Source organism: Rattus norvegicus, chromosome X (genome assembly GCF_036323735.1).
Source record: "Rattus norvegicus strain BN/NHsdMcwi chromosome X, GRCr8, whole genome shotgun sequence".
Taxonomy (NCBI): Eukaryota; Metazoa; Chordata; class Mammalia; order Rodentia; family Muridae; genus Rattus; species Rattus norvegicus.
In genome coordinates, this window is record NC_086039.1 from 108,920,041 (window position 1) to 108,944,418 (window position 24,378).

Genomic DNA, 24,378 nt, shown 5'->3' on the forward strand with positions numbered 1-24,378 from the left:
TGTGTGACTTTTCCTTGACATCTAATTCATGGCCGTCTAGAATACTGTTAAAGAAAACGGAGTCTAAAAATACAGGTTTGCACTGGTCCAGTTAGCATGTGTAAAAGGCTACGTTAGTAATATTACGTTGTGATTGTGGAAGACTTAAACACTATGCTGATTCTTTCAGTGCTCTTCATGGATAATACTTTATTTTTACTTCTTCCAGGCATTAGGTCATCAGAATTATCACCCAGATATTTGGGGGAAAGCCACACACTTTCCCTAATTCAACAAACTAGATTCCAGTGATAAGAACGAAATGTAACTTTCTCTTGCTTTGTTCCAGGGTGACTCACCTTCAGTCACTTTCCCCTGGGGCTTGCCCTCCAGGTAAGACGTACACTTGGTAATTAGAGTCAGTAAACAAGCCCTCAGGATGGGCTGCGCCTGCGTTGTGGCTGTCTTTGTGATGTGAAAGTGCTTTAATTTAACCCCTCTCATGCCTTTGCACAATGCTGGAAGACTCCGCCCCCACCCGGGTCCAGCCAATCCGGAAAGGCTGGGTGGAGAACTTCCTTTGTAATCCCGCCCCCTGGGTAATTTAATGCCGCGCGCTGGGCGGGAATGTAAGATGGCGGAGTAGCAACGCGGTTCTGTTGGTGTTCAGGTTCCCTACTGACTTCCCTTCCAGTGGCAGCGGCGGAGGCGGCAGCGGCAGCGGCAAGCACTGAGCACGTTTGGGTAGTTGTCCAAGATGCCGAATATCAAAATCTTCAGCGGGAGCTCCCACCAGGACTTATCCCAGAAAATTGCTGACCGCCTGGGCCTGGAGCTAGGCAAGGTGGTGACTAAGAAATTCAGCAACCAGGAGACCTGGTAAGGACGCAATTGGCACCTTGAGTGTACCTGACCTCCCCAAGCAGTGGCACCTTGAGGGATGGAGCGACCCTGGGATTTCCCGGCGCAGGGGGAGGGTAGAAAGGGGCAGCTTGCCCAGCGGGCTGATCCGTTATTTTACCTCCTAGGAGGGTCGCCTTCATCCTCCCCACGCTCGGTTAGGTGGAGCCAAGATGGAGGGGGGACGTGAGGCCGCTATGTTTGAAGATTGGGGATGGAGGACCTAATGTCGAGGGGAAATGGCCTCCTGGGATGTCTGGAGGGGTATGGGCGCTTAGCTTTCGGCGTGGGGACACGTGGCTTGTCGCTTCACTGTGGAGACAGTAGATTGGATTCGGTTCGCTTTCGGCGCGTCGACTGGTGTTCATCAGGGAACCTATCACGTTCTTTTTTCTAGAATTGAGAAGCTTTGTGGTTGGAAATGGCAGCGTTCTGGTTTGACCCTAAGGGTAACATTGTGTTCTGAAGGCGCGAAAATGTGTAACCAGGTCCCTTAGACTGACACGCTGTCGGCTGTTCCTATCCTGTCTGTCGAGGAATTGAACCAGCCTTAAGTTAAATCCAGTTGATGGGGTAAAGTGGTTGCTTTTTTAGCTCATCATCCTTTATCTTCAGCAGCATATCAGCTTAAGTCATCCCGAAAAGAAAAGGGAAACCTTAGTTGTAGAATTGGAATTTTTGACCTTTTTCCAATGCCGCTATTAGCACAGATAATACACGCGCTCCGCCCCTCCTCCATTGTAGCTTCTTCTCAGTGTTAAGTGCGTGAGGATTTAGGGGACGGCTTATACGTGAATGTTAATAACGGAAGATAAAATACACGCAAGGAAAGAACTAGCTCAAACAGCGAAGTGAAATTTGAATGTCCTCTTTTTGATGCTTTGCCTTAAAACTCGTTGCCCAGCACTGGTATGATGTCACAGACCACTAGGCAGAAGCAGGAGGATAGATAGCCACAAGTTTGAACTGCATAGCTAATTCTAGACTAGTCCGGACTACATAGTGAGATGGTCTCTGTAAACTTAGTAACAGAACTCTCTTCCTAGCCTCAATCTTTGTCCACATGCACTATTGGACCACGTGAGAGGGTTGGTTACATCCTTCTTCCAGTACCCCCTCCAGCTGTATTCAGAATTTTCTGGATCTCATGCACTGTATTTTATTGTTTTCCTTTAGTAGATGAAATCAGAGCACTGGCCATAATCATTTTCCGTGGCTTATTTTAATTTTGTTTTTAGATTTTTCTTTTCTTCCTTTTTTTTCTTTTCTTTTTTCTTTTTTTAAAAAGATTTATTCACTTATTATATATAAGTACACTGTTGCTGTCTTCATGCAAACCAGAAGAGGGCATCGGATCCCATTACAGATGGTTGTGAGCCACCATGTGGTTGCTGGGAATTGAACTCAGGACCTCTGGAAGAGCAGCCAGTGCTCTTAACCGCTGAGCCATCTCTCCAGCCCCCTTCCTTTTTTTTCATTTTCATTTTTATTGGGTATTTATTATTTACATTTCAATTGTTATTCCCTTTCCCGGTTTCCAGGCCAACATCCCCCTAACCCCTCCCCCTCCCCTTCTATATGGGTGTTCCCCTCCCCATCCTCCCCCCATTAACACCCTCCCCCAACAATCACGTTCACTGGGGGTTCAGTCTTGGCAGGACCAAGGGCTTCCCCTTCCACTGGTGCTCTTACTAGGATATTCATTGCTACCTATGAGGTCAGAGTCCAGGGTCAGTCCATGTATAGTCTTTGGGTAGTGGCTTAGTCCCTGAAAGCCCTGGTTGGTTGACATTGTTGTTCATGTGGGGTCTCGAGCCCCTTCAAGCTCTTCCAGTCCTTTCTCTGATTCCTTCAATGGGGGTCCCATTCTCAGTTCAGTGGTTTGCTGCTGGCATTCGCCTCTGTATTTGCTGTATTCTGGCTGTGTCTCTCAGGAGAGATCTACATCCGGCTCCTGTCAGCCTGCACTTCTTTGCTTTATCCACCTTGTCTACTTTGGTGGCTGTATATGTATGGGCCACATGTGGGGCAGGCTCTGAATGGGTGTTCCTTCTGCCTCTGTTCTAAACTTTGCCTCCCTATTCCCTGCCAAGGGTATTCTTGTTCCTCTTTTAAAGGAGTGAAGCATTCACATTTTGGTCATCCATCTTGAGTTTCATGTGTTCTGTGCATCTAGGGTAATTCAAGCATTTGGGCTAATATCCACTTATCAATGAGTGCATACCATGTGTGTTTTTCTGTGATTGGGTTACCTCACTCAGGATGATATTTTCCAGTTCCATCCATTTGCCTATGAATTTCATGAAGTCATTGTTTTTGATATCTGAGTAGTATTCCATTGTGTAGATGTACCACATTTTCTGTATCCATTCCTCTGTTGAAGGGTTCTTTCCAGCTTCAGGATATTATAAATAAGACTGCCATGAACATAGTGGAGCATGTGTCTTTTTTATATGTTGGGGCATCTTTTGGGTATACGCCCAAGAGAGGTATAGCTGGGTCCTCAGGTAGTGCAATGTCCAATTTTCTGAGGAACCTCCAGACTGATTTCCAGAATGGTTGTACCAGTCTGCAATCCCACCAACAATGGAAGAGTGTTCCTCTTTCTCCACATCCTCTTCAGCACCTGCTGTCACCTGAGTTTTTGATCTTAGCCATTCTGACTGATGTGAGGTGGAATCTCAGGGTTGTTTTGATTTGCATTTCCCTTATGACTAAAGATGTTGAACATTTCTTTAGGTGTTTCTCAGCCATTTGGGATTCCTCAGCTGTGAATTCTTTGTTTAGCTCTGAACCCCATTTTTTAATAGGGTTATTTGTCTCCCTGCGGTCTAACTCCTTGAGTTCTTTGTATATTTTGGATATAAGCCCTCTATCAGTTGTTGGATTGGTAAAGATCTTTTCCCAATCTGTTGGTTGCTGTTTTGTCCTAACCACAGTGTCCTTTGCCTTACAGAAGCTTTGCAGTTTTATGAGATCCCATTTGTCAATTCTTGATCTTAGGGCATAAGCCATTTGGTGTTTTGTTCAGGAAATTTTCTCCAGTGCCCATGTGTTTGAGATTCTTCCCCACTTTTTCTTCTATTAGTTTGAGTGTTCTTTTTTGAGGGGTAATCTCCGAAAGGACTCATTTATCCTCTTCTCTCTCTGCCTGCTTAGTATTGGGGTTGCAGACATGAGCCACCACTACCTTCACAGCCTACAATTTTACAGTCATCCCCTGTTAGAGGTCAAATTTTTTTAAGCCAACGATCAATTAAATTACCTAAGGTTTATTTTTTCTGGTATTTCTAAATGTTTCATGTTTTTCCTTTAAAATGGTTTGTAAATGTGTGTGTATTAGCTAGTTAAAGTTGGTCTGTAATGGTGGCTTCTTCCTGGATTAGTATGCTGTTAATTGTGATGCAAATGGTAGGGCAAACACTGATAGCATCTGTAACCAGGCAATACCTTAGTCAAAAGAGGTGTGCAAGCTGCTGTTTTTATCTCTGGTATACTGTTATTACTCCTGGGCCTCAATAAAGAAAGCAGAACAGCCCCAGACCTTAAGAAAAACTTAGCTAAGGGATAAGAATTTTTTTCTCGGGGGGGGGGGGTTAAAAAAATTTTTTTTCTCATTTAGAGGTTTTTTTTTGTTTGTTTGTTTGTTTGTTTTTTTTAACCGCTCTGGTTATTAAGTCTTCTGTTTTCTGGAAAAAAAAATGTGAGGACTGTTTTGTCCTTGTGTTAATCCTCTGCCCTCTGCAAAATGCAGCACACCAAAAACTGGGATTACATTTGTGGTGGTGGTCATGGGAGAAGAGAACAATGTAGTTTTCTACTGATTTATCTTGATTAAGCCCAACTTGGATAATAAGGCTTTTTACGGTTTCTTAAAATTATTTCGAGTATGGGTATTTTGCCTGCATATTGTGCACGAATGTTAGCTGTTGAGGTCAAAAGAGGGTGTTAGCCTGGGACTGGAATCACAGATGGTTGTGTGCTACCCCAGTCCTCTACTAGGGCAGCCTGTGATCTTAACTGATAAACAGGCTCTCAAACCCTAAATATAAGTTTTAGCTCTAAGTTTGGCTTTGACAAACGGCTGAAATTTTGGTAATTAAGCAAAGTTTTTAAAAATCGTAACAGTTGGGTGAGTTGCTAAAGTGTTTTGCTGGGGGTGGTGAGTATACCTGGGTGCTTTAAAACTTGCTATGTGGACCAGTCTGTCCTTGGAACTTAGAAACCTGTTTCTTCTTCCTCCGTATAATTAAGCCTGCACCATCCTGCCTGACCTCAGAATAGTTCGTGTTTTTTGGAGACAAGATTTTTCTCTAGCCCTGGCTGTCCTGCAATTCACTCTGTAGATAAGGCTGACCTCCCAACTCACAGATCTCCAAAGATTTGATGCAGGCATGATGGCACATACCTGGAATCTTAGTACTCTCTCCAGGCAGAGACAGGCAGGATCTGAGTCAGAAGCCAGCGTAATCTACAGAAGTAGTTCCAGGCTACATAGTGAGGTCATATACATACATACATACATACATACATACATACATACATACATACATACAACATACATATATATATATATATTCTGTAGTTACAAAAGCAACTGCTTTGTTAAAATCGGTATTATATCGGTATATCTTACATATATATACTTACAAATTTATATATATATATTATATATTAAATCGGTAAATCTTACAAAACTGAGGACTATAGTAATTTTGCCAAGAACTTCGCAAAAAAAGCTAAAGTTTAGAGTTATCTTTTCTTCTAGTACTTTGAAAGATAGAGGCATATTATACGTAATGAATAACAGCTGTTTAGAGACACTACAAACTCCTAAAGTTTTTATGGATGGGTCCTTTACACAGTGATAAAGAATAGAGAGCAAAATATAATAATGTTTTAGGGGTTTTTTACTAGCTCATTTGAAGTTTTGTATAAGGTGAGAAGCCACTTTGGTCTAAATGCTTTGAGGAATTTAAGCCTGTAAGGCTTTCTAGGGTTAGTTGTGAAATTCTGTATTTGTTCTCTAACTCCTAATCAAACAACCTAACACTAGGAAGTGAATCTGTGAAGCACATGCTACTCTGCCCTTTACTGAAACTACCTCTGTAGCTAGACCTCTGGCACCATGTAGAAGACAAACCTGACCTTATTGGAAATCAGTGCACCCAACTTCTACTCTCCCCAGGAGAACAGAGATCTGGGTCAAAGAGGTGAGATGTGTAAGAGGAGTGCAGACAGATTTAGCCATTTGTTTGAAGTTGCTCAATTGTTGGAAATACTTGGTCTAGACTGCATGAGCCACAAAACAGAAGCCCTTTTTTTTTTATCAGGAAATCTTTCAAGGAAAGTGAGAGTAAAAAACACACTTTTAGTCTCAGCCAGATAAAGCAGGCTGATCTGATCTCGATGCAAAGTCAACCTGGTCCATATAGGGAGTTCCAGGCCAGCCAGGAATTCTCAGTGAGACACTGTCTCTGAAAAGGAATACCAAAAGACCCAAGGAATTCATTTTTAAAAATCCCTGTTTCCCCTAACCTCGAAGAGCCTTGAAGTGCTGGAGGGGGGGAATACCTAGCACCCAGAAAAGAAGGTGGGGGGAAGGATTGTGGGAGGAGTTGATGGGGGGCAGTGAACAGGATGTAAAGTGAATAAGTAAAAGAAAATAATTTTATTTAATTTTTAAAACATCATTGCTGCTTTGGGGCATAGTACATTGGGTAACTTAGAAAATATTCTTTGAGGTATTTATTAAACCTGTCCTGGCCATCAACAATCATCATCATCATCATCATCATCATCATCATCATCAACATCATCAACATCATCATTGTCACCACCATCACCACCACCACAACCTTCTTCCACTATGTGTAGCCCAGTCTGGTGTCACACTTAGGCCTCAAGAGTGTGTGTCATCATTCCTGGTTAATGCTTTTTATTTTCCTGCTTAGTACAGATTAACTCCAGATTGTGATCCTCTTGCCTCAGGCTCCCTCAGGCTGGGAATATAGGTGTGGTGGACTAGAACACTAAGGTCTTTTAGTCTTAATATATTTTATTTACCCTCATTCGTACCTATAATTTCAGAAGTTTTCATTATAGAAATTATGGAAATGCTTTCCCTTGTATCATTGTCCTTAAGATATAGTATGTATTTTCCATTTAAAGCACATATGAATTCAATTCCTTAGTAATATGAGTCCTGTTTTGTTGGAATTTTTTTTTTTATTCAGACAAGGTCTCATGTAGTCTAAGCTGGCCTCAAACATGCTGTGTAGCCCAGGCTGGTTGTCCAGGGGTCCTTTTGCCTCAGACCCTTAAATGCTACTTTAGCCATATTTCAAGTGCACAATAACGATGACTTTCTAGGTCTTATTTGAAAAACATGCAAGTACTTCTCGTAGAAAGGTTTCCTTGGACCTCTGACGTATGTGAACTTTAAAGAATTTTTTAAATGCAATTATTAATAAGAGTTGCATGCTGATCAAATGTTTTGAAGGGTATAGCCAGAGTGGTAAGAATAACTGAGGGGGAGTATGAATGTTTCTGGAACTGGAGCTACAGGTGTTTGATTTCGGTCCTTCTTAAGAATGACTGAGCCATCCCCCTAACCCCTATTTAACTTTTTGTGGTAGAACTCTCCAAATATACATAGCTTGAATTTGAATCCCCAGAGTCCACTTAAAGCTGAGTGCACCCACAAGTGCTCCTCTGGAAAAGTAAGAGACCAAAGAACCTCTGGAAGCTTATAGCTAGCTTGCCTCATGTACATAGCAGTTGAACAGCAAAAAGACTGTCTTCTGACCTGACTACATGCACACCCTATACACATAAAAATTAATACTAGTTGAAGAGCTAGTCAGTGTTCAGTTCTATCATTAAATTAAAAATTTACTCTAAATATTTGGCAGTGTGAATGTCATGTAGCACAATAAAAGTGTGGAGGTCAGAAGACAGCTTTTGGAAGTTGGGTTCCAGGAATGGAATTGAAGTGCTTATGGCAAGCACCTTTCTCAGCTGGATACTAACAGTTCTTTATTGCTGACACCTACAAACTTTTATTATGTTTTCTTTATTTATTGAGGAGGGGACATAATGCATTTGGCTATTTTCTTGTACCAGGTCAGTTTAGGGATTGAACTCAAGATGTGAGACTCTGCAGCAGATCTGCTAAACCATCTTACCATGGCTTTGTTGGACATTTTTATTGTTGCTTTCGATTTAAGATAGTCTTTAATTTGTAGCCTAGATTAGCCTCTAACTAAATCCTCCTGCTGCAGCATCTTGAGTATTAGATTTACTGGTATACAGCAAATATGTATATTTTTAAATATGTTTGAACTAGAATGAAATTAAGATCTAGTTGAGTATATTAGTTTTATGGTTTTTCTTCACTTTTATTTTCTACATATGAGGGGTTTGTCTGCATGTCTGCCTATGCAACACATGCTATGCCCATCAGTGCCTATGGTGGCCAGAGGAAGACATTGAATCCCTAAACTGAAATAAGGGGTGGTTGTGAGCCAGTATGTGGGAGCTGGGAACAAGTACTCTTATCCACTGAGACTGGCATACACGCAGGCATTCATGCATGCATACATACACACTAGGTTTTGATCTGAAACAGAATTCAGGATGTCTTCAAATTCCTTATAAAACCTGATTTTCCTATCTCAACCTGGAATTAAAGGCTGTACCCACACCTAGATAGGATCTAATCCAAGACTTCCCAGGCAAACACTCCCAACTGAGCTACAACCTTAGCTGGAATCTTTATTCTTAATGGTTCTCTGAATACAGTTTAATAAGAACTATCAGAGAAGGAATTGTAATTGGAGACCTAAAAATGGGTAAGTCCTTATAGAAAAGGATATTCCCGATACCGGCAAGAAGCATAGAGGCCAGGAAGTGAAAGGATATATCCAAAGAATATTAAAAAAAAACACAGAATGGTGCATGACAAGCTAGGAGGAAAATATTTTAAACTATTTTCCCTTTTTTTTTTTTGAGAAAAGGTATGTAACCTTGGCTTTCATCAATGTCCTAAGGGATAGAAGTCTAAGCGTGTACCACCAAACCTGGTTCAGAGATGGACAATTTCTTATGCTAACTCTAGAAATTGGAAGTTTCCTAGGTTCCCTCATAGCATTACAACTTCTCAGAAAATACAGAATTAAAGTAGATTCTTTTGACTGACCACAGAAGTGTCTTTCATTTTTTATACTTCTGTTACCTCAGCTTTAATTGAGAGATGCAGTAATGGTTTACTTGAGTATACACAGGTATAATGGCACACAATTATATTCTTTTCTTTACTATTTATTTGTTTAGTTGGTCCAGACTGCCCTGGAGCTCCCTGTCTATCCTAAACCGCCCTCAGCATACTCTGTCTTAATTATAAGTGTGTGCCATGAAAATTGAATTTGGAGCCAGGCATGGTGGTGCCTTAGGAGGTAGCGTTGGGAGAATCAGATGTTTGAGCTCATCCTCAGCTCTATAGTAAATTGCAGGCCATCATGAATTACATGAGTCCTTTATTATCTCCCCAAAAAGAAAATAAAAATAAAAAAATTGAGTTTTGAGAGTAGACAGTATAGCTAGTGGTAGATCACTTGCCCAGCAGGTAGAAAATGATGAGTTTTATTCCCTGTGTCACAAAAATGAATTTTGAGTTGTGACGTATGAGCAGTTGGAAAAAATGAGAAAAATATATGTCTTACTGTGTTTTATAACTTTCTGATTATAGTTTATTTTTTCTGCAAACTATAGTTTTCTTGTAAAGCTATGGTAAATGCAACAATAAGTATTTTTACACTGATAAAAGTCAAGAGAGGCTGGGCAGTGGTGGCACACACTTTTTTTTTTTTTTTTGATATTTTCAAGTTCCATTTATTTAACTAAGAATTTCATGGTGTCATTGTTTTTTTTTTTTTTTTTATTAACTTGAGTATTTCTTATATACATTTCGAGTGTTATTCCCTTTCCCGGTTTCCGGGCAAACATCCCCCTCCCCCCTCCCCTTCCTTATGGGTGTTCCCCTCCCAACCCTCCCCCCATTGCCGCCCTCCCCACTTAATCACAGAGGCAGAGGCAGGCAGATCTCTGAGTTTGAGACCTGCCTGGTCTACAAAACAAGTCTAGGACAGCCAGGGCTCTGTGAAACAAATAAACCCTGTCTCAAGAAGGAAAAAGAAAGGAAGAAAACAAACAAACAAAAGTCAAGATATATAAAGCACCCCTATTGATCTTTTCTGTATGCTTTGAGGTGATTACATCTACTTTCCTCCTGCTCTTTTTCTTTCAATGGTTTTCTTTTAATACTGCCTTTGGCAGGTTTTAGTATGTAAGTAATACTGGCCTCAATACAACTGAGTTGGAACCTGTTTCCTTCTTAGCCATTTCTGGAAAAGACTGCAAAATTAGCATTAATTCTGTATAAATGTTGGTAGAATTCTCAGGTTAGCTGGGTGTTAGTTTTGTTGCCTACTTTTTTTCATACAATATATTTTGATCATATTTTCTCCTCACCCAAGTCCTCCCAGACCCTCCCACCTCCCTACCTACAAAGCTGCATTCATTGGTTATCTTAGAGGGTTCTCTGTCAATGCTATTGATTTTTCTCACTCATGTATAAACTAGCCTTCTATTTTGTTGGTTTTTCTTCATTTTACACCAAAGTCTTTGACTTTTTTTTTTCAGAAAATTTTATGTAGCTACCTTGTCTTTGAGCTCACCATCACCCTTCCTCAGTTTCTTTAGTCCTGGAATTGCAGATGTATACCACCAACACTGGCCCAACTTTGTAGTTTTGTTTTGGCTTTTTGAGATAGTTTCTCTATGTATCTATAGCTGTCCTAGAATTCTGTGGACCAGGCTAGTGTCAAACTCATAACGAGATCTGCCTGCGTCTCTCTGTCTCCCAAGTACTGGACCACCACATCCAGCCAATTCCTGTTCTTAAGACTGACCAACCTCATCCCTCCAGACCATAGTAGTTAGCAAGACTTTCTGCTTAATTGAGAGTAATTAGCACAAAGAGGGCAGGGCCCACATCTGTTTCATTCACCATTACATATTCCTAGTAGAGTACTTAGTTTGACGTGAATATTGAATACTTTAGCAAACATACACTCTGATAAGAGGGGTACTGTCTTCTCTATATGCAGCATCTTTACAGAACAGTGGTGATTCATTTCTGAGGATTTTCTTCCTTATGTGTGGACTATAATAGTCACTATTAATAGCGGATTTGGTATTATATCTGATGGCCACCATAAAAAATTACAATACAATTACATCTTTATAAATACTTTAGTATGTGTAAAGTCAGCCAGTCTTTTTCAATCTGTGCCACACTTATAAACTCAGAATATATATATAGTGAGCTGTAATGAACTGGATGGTAAGCTCCTTCTGCTATGCAGGTTCCTTTAGGTGTTCTCCCAAAGTCTGAAGTAATCAATACCCACATGTAGCTGTAACCCACCCATAGCATATATTAATGCTGATCCTATGACCATGGTGCTTAGAAGAATCTGTTCTTTATATTCATTCTCCTTTTTTCTATTTTAGTGTGGAAATTGGGGAGAGTGTTCGTGGAGAGGATGTCTACATTGTTCAGAGTGGCTGCGGTGAGATAAATGACAATCTAATGGAGCTTTTGATCATGATCAATGCTTGCAAGATCGCTTCTGCCAGCCGGGTTACTGCGGTCATCCCATGCTTCCCTTATGCCCGGCAGGATAAGAAGGATAAGGTAGGAATGAATTTTTTTATTGGTGTTGATCAGACCTAGTCCTTAATGGTAGGCTAGTGCTCTACCACTGAGTTATACCTTCAGCTCAGAATCTTTCTAATGTAGGGGAAAGAGGAACATCCTCCAAAGTCACAAAGTCCCTAGCTATCAGTTACATATACATGTTTGTTAGATGCACCATTGGTGTTACAGTGGTGAATATTGCTGCCTTCCAAAATATTTCCTTAAGTATTCCCTATCTTTACATCAATGTCATATAATTGATTTTAAAAGCAGTACGTATGTATATATTATATATTTTACTTAAGTATTTTAACTTTCAGTTAGATGACAAGAATTGTTTTCATAGCTAAAAGTATGATAGTTTAATTCAAATCCCACAGAAATCCATTTGTAAGCAAATGTTGTTAAATGACTGACATTGGAGTGCATGGCCTTACTTTTTATACATTATCTTATTTATTTACATCCTAAAGGTTGCCTCTCCTCCTAGTTCCCCCTTGTAGAATTCTTCCCCCATCTCCCCTCCCCTTTACCTGAGACCATGTCCCCTTCCTGGGTATCCCTCCCACCCTGGGGGATCCTCTCCCACTAAGGCCAGACAAGGCAACTGTTCTCTGCTATATATGTCCCTAGGGCCTTGGTCCACCTGTGTATGATGCCTGGTTGGTGGCTCAGTGTTTGGGAGCTCCCGGAGGTCCATGTTAGTTGACACTGTTGTTCTTCCTATGGGGTTGACACCCCCTTCAGTCCCTCCCCTAAATCCATAGGGGTCCCAACCTCTATCCAATGCTTGGCTGCGGGCACCTGCATTTGTCTCAAGTCAGCTGCTGGTAGAGCCTCTCAGGACAGCCATGCTAGGCTCCTCTCTGCAAGTACAACATAGCTTTGGTAATAGTGTCAGGGTTTGGTACCTACCCATGGGATGGATCTCAACCAAGTTGGGCAGGTCACTGGACCTCCTTTCTCTCATTATCTTCATTTTTATCCCTGCAGTTCTTCCAGACAGATTAGTCAGAGTTTTTGAAGATGGGTTGGTGACCTCATCCCTCTACTGCTGACTTTATAGTCTTTTTTGTTGTTATTTTGTTTTGTTTTTCACTGGGTAGATCAGGATGGCCTTGAATTCTTGTCTCTGCCTCCAGTGTTGGGACTAAAGGTATGGGACACCACTTCATGTCTTATTCTACTATTTTGTTTTGTTGTTGTTGTTGTTCAAGACAGGGTCTCCCTATGTAGCTCTGGCTGTCCTGGAACTCTGTAGATCAGGCTGGCCTCATAAGAGATCTGTTGTTTCCAGGGATCAAAGGCATGTGCCACCACCACGCCAGTCCCTGGCTGTTTTCTTAAACATTTTTCAATGTATTCAAGTGTTTACTATGGTCAATTAAGCTCAATCACACTATTTCTAAAAATTGTTTTATTGAAATATTTTAATGCATACATACTCAGTACTTATACCACCTAAAACATCATAGTTTAAAAACCTATATTACAATAAAATTATTAAATATGAATCATCTGAAGGTCAGCTTGACATACCTTTGGCAGTATGAGACTACTACAGAGTCTATGCTTTTGCTCTATACTTTGTCATGATAAACAGAAAAATCTATAGCATTCCCCCTAGGTATGTGTCATTTGTAAAAATTAATTAGAAAGAGCTTAAAAGCTTTATGTATATACCTCCTCCTGTAAATAAATCAGATACATGAAATACACAAAAGCTATAGAGTAAAATCTGTTTTTAAAGTCTAAAGTCCCAGCAAATAATACCATTTGGATCTTCTGGCAATACAATGATGTGCATAGGGGAGAGGGGTATACTTGTCCTATAAAAAGAGAAGCAACTTAACTGAGAAATACAACTAGTTTGTATAAATTATTATTCTGTAGAATAATGTTAGTTATTATTATTAGAATTATTCTGTATAATCATTAAATATAAATAGTTACCACTGATTTACATGCCATATGTGGCATATAGGTAAGTGATAATGTTTCTCAAGCAAATGAATTGTTTTCATCTTGGTTTTTGATTTTTTTTTTCCTTTCCTTCTATTCAGAGCCGGGCTCCAATCTCAGCTAAGCTTGTTGCAAATATGCTATCTGTAGCAGGTGCGGATCATATTATCACCATGGATCTACATGCATCTCAGATTCAGGTATAAGTTACAGCTAAACACCGAGAGTTAGAAGGGCGCTGCAACTGGAGGCTGAAAGATGAAGCAAGAAGTTTAGGGTTTGCGAGTATGGGAAGAGCATAGGCTTTAAGATTAGAACGAGTCTGGATGCTTCTTTTCTTTTATTATTATTAACTTGAGTATTTCTTATTTACATTTCTAGTGGATGCTTCTTCTTAAACATACTAGCACGTTAACTTTAACCATGGTAGATTGATTCTGAGCATAATGTATGTTCAATATTATGGTTATAAAATATTAACTCTGTGATACACTTGGTTGATGTAGCTGTTAATAATGGTAGCTATTATCAGGATTTTCCCCCTAGAAGTCTTAAATTTAGAGCTACAGACATTAGGGATTTTTCATACAAGCCCAGAGCACAGGAAATCAACTGCCACATTTATTTTACATTATATAAAGAAACTTTCTGATACGTATGGTAGTGTATACTTATCATCTGGAAGACCTAGAGAGTAAAACCTACTTTAAAAATATAAACTCCCAGGGGTTGGAGATTTAGCTCAGTGGTAGAGCGCTTGCCTAGCAAGCGCAAGGCCCTGGGTTCGGTCCCCAGCTCCGGGGGGCGGGGGGGCGGGGGGGGTATATATAAACTCCCAGTAAATGCCATTTGGATCTTGTGGCAATACAATAATGTTTATAGGCTAGAGGGATATACTTGTCTTATAAAAAAGCAACAACTTCATTGAGAAATACAACTTGTTTATGTAGACTAGAATTAAGACACATGTCTCATGATTTCTAGTTATTCTCTAGAATCATTGAATATAAATAGTTGCCACTGAGTTTATATGCCATACTCTAGCTGCTTTATCAGTTGGACCAGCACAAACACTAAGTGGTATAAACCGTATATAAACTGGGAGTCTGATCATTATTGGTTTGGCAGTTCATAGTACTTAGCTGAATTTAACTTTACAGGGGCCCATGTCTGTTCCTATGGTCAGGTATGAGTTGGCTAATGGCTAATATTGCTGAATTTGCCAGGAAGGAGGCTCTTTTTATAGGTACCACTTTGGGTGTGCCTTCCTATTACTTTGAATATTGTAGTAAGTTATAAATTATTGTTTCAACATTTGTATATTGTGTGTTGTATACATGGATATATGCATGCTTGTGGCGGTAAGAGAATAACTTGTAAGAGCTCTCTAACCAAGTGGGTCCTCAACATCAAACTTAGGCTCCTTTACCTGTTAAACCATCTCACTAGCCCCCCCTTTTATTATCCTGACTAATTGATTGTTGATTGGGTGCACATATGCTAAAGCGTGTGAATGGAGGTCGGGAAGATAACTTTGAGTAGTCACTTCTTCTGTGTGAGTCCCAGGGAGCAAACTCCTCAAGACATCAGACTTAACAGCAGAGACCTTTGTCAGATGAGCCATCTCTCTGGATCTGATTTTTAGACATTCATAAGTGGAAGAAAAGAAAAATAAGACAAAACTTAACCCACTTTCTTTCTGCAGGGCTTCTTTGATATCCCAGTGGACAATTTATACGCAGAGCCAGCTGTCCTGAAGTGGATTCGGGAGAACATATCTGAGTGGAGAAACTGTACTATTGTCTCACCTGACGCTGGCGGAGCCAAGAGGTATGGTAATGATTACTGTTGTTCTTAAAATAATGGACTGTGTCAGGCATTGGCAGTACAGGCTTTTATCTCAACACCTGGGAGGCAGAGGCAGTGGATGTCTGATTTCAAAGCCAGCCTGGTCTACAGAGTGGTTTTGAGGACAGAGAAGCTGTTAAAGAGAGAGAAAAAAAGCCTTTCTTAAACCAACAGTCCTTGCGTTATGCTTGACTACCACATTAGCAAAACAACACTGCTGGATTTTATCGAGATTTGCAATGAAAGGCATTTATTCTTAAACCCAATATTAATAGATAAGGGAGCTTTACATTCCTTGGTTGGTGGTCCAGTCCCTGGAAGCTCTGGGTGGACCGGTCAGCCCACCCCGTGTTCTTCCTAGCGTAGGTAGATGCTGGAGAGCAGTGGGGCGGAAGTGGGTGGATGGGATGGAGGGGGGCAGTTGTGTAGGGGTAACTGGGAAGGGGGATATCATTTGATATAAAGGAATGGAATGATTAATAAAAAATTTAAAGTTTAAAATCCTTTTACAAAGCTGTTGGTTAGACCATTTGATGCCTGGATTAAAATATTAAACAAAGAGGGAAATAAAGTGTATGGTATTTGAATTTAAAGCTTGTACCTTAAACTTTTTTGGTCCTTTTTTTTTTTTTTCGGAGCTGGGGACCGAACCCAGGGCCTTGCGCTTCCTAGGTAAGCGCTCTACCACTGAGCTAAATCCCCAGCCCCTCTACCTTAAACTTTTAAACCAAACTTATTGCCAGGGTTTAGCGGTTACAATAGCTCAAATAGTGCAGATTTGATTTTCTTAGTGGATTGTGTGTTAATAATACATAGAAATACAACACATGTTCTTGTGGAAATAGAGTGAAGGGCTACAAAACTCAGATAAACTAGATAAAACCAGCGTAAACCTTTCCAAAGTAATAAGAGATCATGAAGAATTCAAACAGTTCAAATCTTTCTCAACCATCTCTTTAATTTCAGTAACTTCAGTAGAATTAATAAACTGAGAACTTGGTTCATCCAGCCAGATGCATGTTTAATGGTGTTTAATCCGCAGTTGCCATCTGTGTCAACAACAGTTGTCACAATTTGGTTTAACTTCTGAAGCATTATCTTCATGTCTTTCTCAGGACTTAAAAATTAGTTAACTTGAAATAATCAAACAGCTTTGCTCTTTTTTTAAAGCTTGGTGTAAGAATGCCATTTTCTGCAAATGACTTACTATTCTTTGTCATTCTTTCACATTCTAATTACTTCATAGTGATGGAGTATTTCCCAAGTGAGCGATACTCACTTGTATCTTGGCAGAGTTAGGGAGTAGGTAAGGTCCCTAGTGGGATTATTTTTTTGTACAACAGCATTCCACTCAAGGGGGTCGGGGTATTTTTCCAACCCTTTTCTGCTGTGTTCGAGTCTTGGCCAGTGAGCATGAATAATTTGGAACACTTTAACTGATAAGATGCATTTGTTTTGTCATCATTCCAAGTAAACTGGTTACCTCTGATGTTAGGTGCCTAACCAGTAGTAATAGAGAACACAAGGTATGGTTAGTTTAGAACCAGGTAGAAATCTTGCCTAGGGTTGTGGTCCGAACTTTATATGGTCACAAGTTCTTGACCTGTTCAACAAAAACTATGGTTACAAGGGAAATACGACATAATGCTAAAGTTTGATCAATGCTACACTTAATACCACAAAACATAAAGCATGTAAAGCATGAATCTTTTTTTTATGACAAGGAATTACAGTGGTGCCTGGGCACACGTGTCGCATAGGTAGCCTATTGTCATTTACACTGAATGGCTTTCTTTTTCTTAGTTTAGTATAGAATAGAGTTTATTTAGTGCATGGGAGGGGAGTTGAGGAGTAGTAAAGACAGAAAGGCAGAGGAGAGGAGAGTGGCCATGAGCACATGGGGGAGAGCAGGGAGGGTAATGGGGAGAGAAGGGGTAGAAAGGGAAGAGAGAGAGAAAAGCAAAAACCACTGAATGACTTTCTGCATAAGTGGATTATCTTGTACTTTTGTCGTCAGATTTGTCTTTTAACCTGCCTTTGGAAAACAAGTGTTCTTCAATTGATGATAATTTTGGCAACATAATAACATGCCCTTGTTTGTCTGGTTAATTGGCTTAATTTTCCTTCTAGAAGGAATCTCAAGGTTGGTGACCAGGTACCATCTGTGGTGGGTTTTACCACCATTATGGGAGAGGGTAGGGTTTAATCCACTCCTCCTGCCTTCAGGTTCACATGTTGCTACTTCTAGACTCACAAGTCTCCCATGATGGAAATCTGCACTCCCTGCACTAACTAATAAGATTTCTCTTCTGCTTTTTAATTAGCAAACTAATATACCTTAGTATATACTGCTTCTCAGGAGTGGTGAAGGGTATGTCTACCCCATCCACACAATGAATGGTTAAAGTTTAAGTATTATATTCCTATACTACTGTTGGCATTAGAGAAGTATTAATCCACAAAATCCAGTTTGTAATGTTTGTTTTTTGGGATGTCAATGATAGTTGCTTTCTTCTAGCTCTGGGATCTGTTTTAGTTTCAAGAAGTATTCTCCCCTAGGAAAAACATTCCATTATTTTGTACAAGTGGGCACAAGTGATGGAACCCAGGGCCTCCTGCATGCCAGGCCAGCTGTCTACCACTAAAGACACTCCTCCCAGCCTTGGAAGCCACTTTTGCCTCTTTTGGATTTTGTCCTTAACTTAACTTTGAACATCTCCTATTTTACAGAGTGACCTCCATTGCAGACCGATTGAATGTGGATTTTGCTTTGATTCACAAAGAACGGAAGAAGGCCAATGAAGTGGACCGCATGGTACTAGTAGGAGATGTGAAGGATCGTGTGGCTATACTTGTGGATGACATGGCTGACACTTGTGGTACAATTTGTCATGCTGCTGACAAGTGAGTACAGGGTAGGGGGCAGTATTTAGAAATAGCTAAACTAATGCTTTACTGATTCCTTTTGAAACACAGCTGAAGGGGGAAATAGCTTTGGGATATTTTGATCATGCTAGCTTTAAGTGCATATAAAGTGTTAATAAGTGTTTCTCATTTCAGATTCTTAATTTTTATAAACAGACACTGCTTTTACATACAGGGTATCCTTAATAAGTTAGCAAAAGTTAAGTCCGCCACATGCGCTTTACCTTTCAAAAGCCCTTACTTAGTAACACAATCTCCCATGGACTGGGCTGTCTCCCCTCACAATCACATGGCTGCCTGGAAGCTGTGCTGAGACAGTATTTTGATTGCATATTGAATGCTAGACCAGAGAAAGATCAAAATTCTACACCTGCTTTCTACTGAATACATAGTATGTTCCTGTCATTAGAAAGTCAAAATCGTAAGTTCAGGTAAAGCAGGTAAAGTTTGCCCTTTTAACCATCTAATTCAATGACATTAATTATATTTACACTGCTCACTTTTTGTTTTGATGAGTTAGGAATCCCTAGATATCCCTTACATATATTTATTTATTTTGTATGTGTCATATTGAAAAGCTCTCAGGGAGAACTTTCCCTCGGGATGGAGACCCTCCAACTCCAAAGACCAGACCGAGACACCACAGGATGCAATCAGCAAGAGGATTTGGTTTATTGTCGGGATACACAGGCACAGGCACCTGCGGGCGCTTCAGTCACTCGGGGGACTGGCGCACCCCACGGAACCAAGGATGGGCTTTTATAGGATTTTGGGGAGCAGAAGCAAGCATACAGAAGCAGATGCATGGTTACAGGGATATAATTGGTGGATTCTAATATGGCAAGGGTTTAGCCCGGGGGCAAGTTTCCTAGCTACCTTTCTGAAACATAACGACTGACTCGGCCCCCCAAGGGTTCAGCCCAGGGGCAAGTTTCTTAGCTACCTTCTTGGAACATAACGGCTGACTCGGCCCCCCACCAGGGTGTGGGACCTCTCCCGGGGCTTTTTTCATTGTCAGGTGCTCAACCGCAGTCGTCCTGTTGCCAGGCCTTCAACCAAACACATCCTGCTTGGCAGCTGTTTTGTACTCAGTGTTTTAACCTTTCTCTGAACCAGTCATCTTAAGTACAGCCTTGCAAAATGGCGTTACTGCTGCTAAGCTGGGGTCTTTCAATATGTGCATATGCCATGGCAAGCATGCGGAAGTCAGAGGACAACTTTGAAACTGGCTCTCTTCTTCTACCCTGTGGGTCCCAGGGATCAAATTTAGGTCAGCAGGCTGAGCAGCAAGCACAAAGTATTCTGATTAATCTTACTTTCAGGGTTAAGCTTTCAGTCTTGTGGTACCATACATGTTTTTATCATATAGTTTTCCAGATCGTATTGAAGAGCATTTCTCTTTTTGCCATCCAGAAAGAAGACACAGATTACCCCTGGGAATTTTTTTATAGGTTCTAGCACAATAAGGCTTAGTGTAGGCTTTATTCTTTAATGAGTCCAGAACTGTGTCCCCCAAAATTCATGTTGACTTCTAGCCCCAGGTGTGATTTTGTGGGTTCACCCTGGAGGGGTAGGTATTTAGACTTAAATAGTGAGATCTTGAGAGCACAACCCTCATGATAGGATTAGTGACCTTATTAGAAGAAAATGCTTGATACACTATTTACACATATACTAGAAGGTCCTGTGAGATACTTGATCTTAGCCTTGTTTGTGAAACAAACTTGTCTGTGATATTGCTATGACAAATTAATACTCTTCCTTCTTCCTAATTCAGATTCTGTATTTAAATGTCAGATTAATCAGATCTTTTTTCCTCCAGACTTCTCTCAGCTGGAGCTACCAGAGTTTATGCCATTTTGACGCATGGGATCTTTTCTGGCCCAGCCATTTCTCGCATCAACAATGCATGCTTTGAAGCAGTAGTAGTTACCAATACCATACCTCAGGAGGACAAGATGAAACACTGCTCCAAAATCCAGGTGAGATGACATTGCTGCAAAAGCACATTTCCATTAAGTGTTTCGATGATGATATGTCAATACTGAAGCTTAACTTCTTTGGGTTTTCCTTTGTTTTGTTCTGGGAATGGAACCCAAAGTCTTCTTTCTGTAGGTAAGATATAGTCTCAAAAGTTACCCAGATTGGCCTTGAACTCATTCTATAATACAGACAGGCCTTGAACTTGGAGTCATTGTACTTTATTTAGCCTCTAAAGTAGCTAAAGGCCTGGCTTCTCTCTTTGGATTTTTGCTTGCTTACTTGATATAATGTCCTTTTATGTAGCCTCGACTGACCTAGAATTTGGTGTGTAGAGCAGGCTGGCCTTAAACTCAAAATCTACCTGCCTCTGCTTCCTGAATGCTGGAATCAAGAGTATGCCTAACCACATCCAACTTTGTATATTTTGAAAGCTTTTTAATTACCATTTAAAAAGTATTTGTATGTATGTGCTTGTGTGAAACTGGAGCTAAATGTAGTAGTAGTGAGGGAGCTTCCACAGGAATGCAGGGAACTGAATTCAGGTCCTCAGGAAGAGCAGTAAGCAGTCTTAATGTTGAGCTACCCCTCCCTAGGCTCTTTGTTATTTTTGTTGTTGCTTTTGCTTTGGTCTTTTGAAACAAGGCAGCTTTTGACTAGGGTAGCCTGAGACTCACTGCAATCTCTTACCCCAGGGCTAAGATTCTAGGCATGTTCTTTTTTGTGAGTATCTGTTTGCTTTTAGAGACAGGGGTTTTCTGTGTAGCCTGGCTGTCCTAAAACTTGCTCCATAAACCAGACTGGCCTCAAACTCTGAGAACTGCCTGCCTCTAACTCCTGAGTGCTGGGATTAAAGGTGTGGGTCACCACCAGCGACTGATTGTGGGTGTGTGTGCGTGCACTCGTGCAACGTGTGGGAGGTTCCTGCAGAGAGCCAAAAGGGCATCAGATTCCCTGGAGCTAGAGTTAAAGGTGGTTGTGAGCCACCTCACATGTATTGGGAACTGAACTCTAGTCATGTAGACAAGCAGCCAGTGAGTGCTCTTAACTGCTGAACCATCTTCATCTTCGTCAGCTGCTAAGAGTATAAACTTGGCCTGCATAGAATCACTCTTTTAATGACCTTGAGTCAGGGTTTGTCCTGTGATATTAAGCATTTAACTCCTTCCTAAGTGATATGGTAAAGGAGAGGAGGTGAGTGCTAGATCCTTAGTTAGGTTTGCTTTCCAGGCTGCTCATATAGGCTGCAGAGAGGCCCATGGACTCTGTTCTTGCATACTCTAACCTCGTGCATTTTTTTGCCTCTCTAGGTGATCGACATCTCTATGATCCTTGCAGAAGCCATCAGGAGAACCCACAATGGAGAATCTGTCTCCTACCTGTTCAGCCATGTTCCTCTATAATATCATAAATTCTGAAGCGTTTTCAAAATGAAACCACCCCCACCCCTTGTTTTTCTTGTATTTGGTGAGTTGGGCAGAAGAGCCGGCTTGCTTCAGTGTAGCTTTTTACAGCCCACATTAGCTACATTAGGATTTATCCTAATTGGAGAAAGACAGACTGCTATTAACTGCTAAGACACCCTACGTGCATTGTTGCAGCCTGGCTTTCTTGTTTATTTTGTGATCCTTGCAGCTTTAAATTGAGTTCCACTGTTGAAAGCTGCATAGACTGTTAAAAGAGAGAGTATTCCCCAAGGTCCTTAGGATGGAATTGTGGAGCTCATACTCCGTTGCATGTGAAGGCTTTGGAGTTTCCTTCATTCAGAATAACTAGCGACAAAGCCAGCCCTCGTGTGATACATTTTCAGAGGTCTATGCTACACTGCAGCAAGTTCCCTGTGCATCCTTAAACAGAGTTCACTGCTGAGCACCCTGTACGGCAGGGGCGGGTAGCTCAATGCAGTAATTAATTTTTGGGAGGAAGAAGCCTGATCTATTATCATCTGTTTAATTCTCTGTAGCTTGGATCCTCTATGCCTATTCCTTTCCTGTTGGCTTCACCTTCAGCTATCTCGACCCTTTCCTGGACAAATATCTTGAACTCAGTGATCATTGTTTGTGACAAAATCTTCTGTAAGACAGACTTGCTTCTTGCTATGTAACTGCTAACGTTGACATTAGGTAACTTGCTATAGCACAATCTTCCTTAGCCCGCTCTCTCTGAGTTAGTGGGTTTTAGGTGGTGTGTGTGTCGTAGTGCCTTTTGATTAATTTAAGTATTTAATTTTTATCTTCCTTCGATCTGTTTGGCTTAACAATTTGATCTTATTGTCTCATGTAGAAGAAACTTAATAAAATGTCTGTCATGTGTACAATTTTGGGTGTGCTGTCTTATCTGCTGATTTCCCCACTGACATTTGTCTTAGGTGTTTTTTCTTTCTTTCCCAACCATTTTAGCCACCTTAAGAGAAAGCAAGACTAAAGTATCCGAGGTTTAGTGAGAATTAGAACTAATTAATTCTGTATAGTATACTTGAATTATATGAAGCATAATTAATGCCTTCTGGGTTTCTGCCACTTATTCCTGGAAATCTAAATTCCTATTTCTTTTAAGCTGATTTTGTCTAATGTGATAATTTTCTTCTTTCACCAGTGCTTAATTTCTAAATAAAACTTTGGGGATTGTAAGAATGCAGAATTTAAGCATAAATTATAATGCATTCCAAGACCATAAGTCAGGTTCTTCGTCCATGCCTGGATAAGATGTACAGTTTCCTTTCAGACTCCTTGATTATAGACCTTGGACAGTACTCCCTTGTTTAAACTAGGATCTACTTTTATATTTCCAGAGAGTGTTGGTTTTCTTGTTTTGCTTTTTTGTTTTGGGTTTTTTGATTTTTGACACAGGTTTTCTCTGTGCACCAGCCCTAGCTATCAAGGAACTCTGTAGATCAGGCTGGCCTAGAACTCAGAGAGATTCTCCTGACTCTGCCTCTGGGTTTAAAGGTATGCACTACCTACCACACCCTACCTCTAGATCTACCTTTTATTTCATTGTGCTTTTGTTGAATATGGGGATAGCTGTGTTATTTAGACTTTTTGACAAAAGTGAATCAAGAAGGATGACATCTTGTTTTTTCCTGGAAAGAGCGCAGGGAGGTAATTGTGCTACTTCCTGAAGTGTTGGATCAGTGGGTCAAGGTTCATCATTTTAGTATACAGTGGTTACTTTTCCACAAATACTACCCAAGACTATACTGAATATCTGAAACCATAGGTAATATGTAACTATATATAAACTAGGTTTTTCCCTCCACAGGCATACCTATGATATTTATAAACTAGGTACTAGTAAGAGCAATTATAGCTCCACTAGTAAAATTGTCCAGATTACTATTGTTCCATTGGGACTATTGGTCACCTTGGGTCCATGAAGTGAAGTAAGATATGTCTGGTGTAATAACTAATAGGCTGTTAGCATATGCACTGTGCCTGTCCAGGACAAAAGGATCCCTATGTCCTGGGCAGGATTTTGCAATAGCATGACACCTCATACAACACAAATTAAAATGTTAAGAATTGCTTTAGTTTGGGGTTTTGACATAAGACATAGGACTCTGTAATCTAATACTTAGGGTGAAGCTTTGAGGTCATCAGGAGAAAGCATCACTCGTCAACTTTGAAACATGCCTGGAGCCATGCCCGTGCCTAGGACAATGAGGGAAATGCTGTAAGCGAGAGCAGGGGTGAGTGCCAGTGACTTGGACATTTGTTCGTTGATTTTTGAGATATGTTCTCAGCTGGCTCGCCTCTCAAGAGTTCTTCCTGCCTCTTCCTCATGAATGCTGGGATTAAAGTCATGTACTATTTGTGCCCAACTATATGGTTGTTTTTTTAAATTTATTTTAAAATTACATTTTTCCATCTATGTGCACGTGGGTGTGTGAAATGTCATGTATATGTGGAGCTCAGAGAACAACTCGAAAATTGTCCTACCATGTAGGTCTCTGGAATCCAACTCAAGTCAGGCTCCTCAGCGAGTGCCTATATCCACCCCAACACCTATTTTGGTGGGATCTG

At 40.6% G+C, this 24,378-nt stretch overlaps 1 protein-coding gene across 1 annotated transcript; it reads left to right on the top strand.

Annotated features, from left to right (window-relative positions):
- Positions 1-622: 622 nt before the first annotated feature.
- Positions 623-22,673, top strand: Prps1 (phosphoribosyl pyrophosphate synthetase 1). Its single transcript, NM_017243.2, has 7 exons — positions 623-858; positions 11,455-11,638; positions 13,705-13,803; positions 15,309-15,433; positions 18,182-18,355; positions 20,199-20,358; positions 21,667-22,673. Exons 1-7 carry the CDS (start codon positions 737-739, stop codon positions 21,757-21,759), a joined length of 957 nt encoding a protein of 318 aa, NP_058939.1. The 5' UTR covers positions 623-736; the 3' UTR covers positions 21,760-22,673.
- Positions 22,674-24,378: the final 1,705 nt, after the last annotated feature.

Coding starts and splice junctions, on each gene's coding strand:
- Prps1 (NM_017243.2), top strand. CDS start 737: ATGCCGAATATCAAAATCTTCAGCGGGAGCTCCCACCAGGACTTATCC. Junction 11,639..13,704: donor GGCAGGATAAGAAGGATAAG/GTAGGAATGAAT, acceptor CCTTCTATTCAG/AGCCGGGCTCCAATCTCAGC. Junction 20,359..21,666: donor AACACTGCTCCAAAATCCAG/GTGAGATGACAT, acceptor TTGCCTCTCTAG/GTGATCGACATCTCTATGAT.